The 1,234-nt window shown below is 63.8% G+C and overlaps 1 protein-coding gene and 1 long non-coding RNA gene across 3 annotated transcripts in view; both read left to right on the top strand.

The window, feature by feature from the left end:
* Positions 1–740, top strand: part of LOC121661370 — a 2,162-nt gene extending 1,422 nt beyond the window's left edge. For both annotated transcript variants that reach the window (XR_006014940.1, XR_006014939.1), the window contains exon 2: positions 1–740. This exon is cut by the window's left edge and continues 798 nt beyond it. This is a non-coding gene — a long non-coding RNA (uncharacterized LOC121661370).
* Positions 1–1,108, top strand: part of TCF4 (transcription factor 4) — a gene marked incomplete at its 3' end in the record, with an annotated part of 113,540 nt that extends 112,432 nt beyond the window's left edge. Inside the window, exon 14 of the mRNA XM_042021501.1 lies at positions 866–1,108. Within this exon, the coding sequence (XP_041877435.1) occupies positions 866–1,108 (243 nt within the window). The remainder of the gene's footprint in view (positions 1–865) is intronic.
* Between the last annotated feature and the right edge of the window lie 126 nt (positions 1,109–1,234).

Below are 1,234 nucleotides of genomic sequence, written 5' to 3'. Positions count from 1 at the left end.
GGAATGGTGCTGTGGAGGTTCTCCAGGTTCTGCATCCCTTGGGAATGCTCCTGCTGAGGTTCCCCATCCCACGGGAATTCTCCCCGTAGCACCCCCGGCTGTGAGGGGCCGCAGGAGCCGCTGACTCCTCTCCGTGTCCGTGCGATCCCGGGATCAGCTGGGAGGGAGGGAGGACAAGGCCGCTCGGAGCCGATCCGCGACGGAAACTCGGATTTATTCCTCTCCTTCCGCTCCTTTTTTTGGTGTTCTTCGGGTTCTTGTTGGTTCCCGTTGCCGGGTTCGGAATGCCGGCTTCGGAATGCCGGCTTCAATCCCGCTCCCGTTCCGACCTCGCGCAAACTCTGCCGAGACCTCGAGGGCTCCGCTGGCCCGGCCCGATTTCCGTTCATGAGGAATCGTTGAACCTGTTCTGCCCATGAAAATCGAAGCTGCCCTCGTGTTCCCCGTCCCGAACCGTGGCCTTAGGGAAGCAGAATTCCTTAAAAAAAACGGGAGGGGGGGAGGGCAGGGCAGGGAGGGGGGAACGGAGGGAAAAATCCCCAGGGAAATGGAAGGATCCTAAAGGTTCAGTCCCAAGGATTCCATCCTGAGGGTTCAATACCAAGGGTTCAATCCTGAGGGTTCAATCCCGAGGGTTCAATCCCAAGGATTCCATCCTGAGGGTTCAATCCTGAGGGTTCAATCCCAAGGATTCCATCCTGAGGGTTCAATCCTGAGGGTTCAATCCTGAGGGTTCAATCCCGCGGATTCAACCCCGAGCGTTCCGGCCGCCCCCGGAGCCCGCGGTGGGGCTGAGCGGGGCCTCCTGCCCCGCCGGCTCGGCGCCGCCCTGACGCCGTTGCCGCTTTTCCCTCCCGGCGCGCAGCAGAGCCGCATCGAGGACCGCCTGGAGCGCCTGGACGACGCCATCCACGTGCTGCGGAACCACGCGGTGGGGCCGGCGCCCGCCATGGCCGGCGCGCACGGAGACGTGCACGGGCTGCTGGGAGCCGCCCACAACGGCGCCATGGCCGGCCTGGCCTCGGGCTACGGCACCGGGCTGCTCTCGGCCAACCGGCATTCCCTGATGGTGAGCGGCCGGGCGGGGCACGGGGAGCTGTGCCGTGGGGTGGGGTGGGAATGGGAGTGTCCCAGTGGGACAGGAAAATCCCAGTGGGAGCAGAATATCCCAGTGGGAGCTGCTCTATGGGATGGGATGGGAATGGGAATGGGAGTGTCCCAGTGGGACAGGAAT

The sequence above is a fragment of the Corvus kubaryi genome, unplaced genomic scaffold (assembly GCF_017639235.1).
Source record: "Corvus kubaryi isolate FWS band 111438036 unplaced genomic scaffold, C.kubaryi_AGA036_p1.0 37149, whole genome shotgun sequence".
In the NCBI taxonomy this organism is placed as follows: domain Eukaryota; kingdom Metazoa; phylum Chordata; class Aves; order Passeriformes; family Corvidae; genus Corvus; species Corvus kubaryi.
This window is presented reverse-complemented; position numbering and strand designations above follow the sequence as displayed.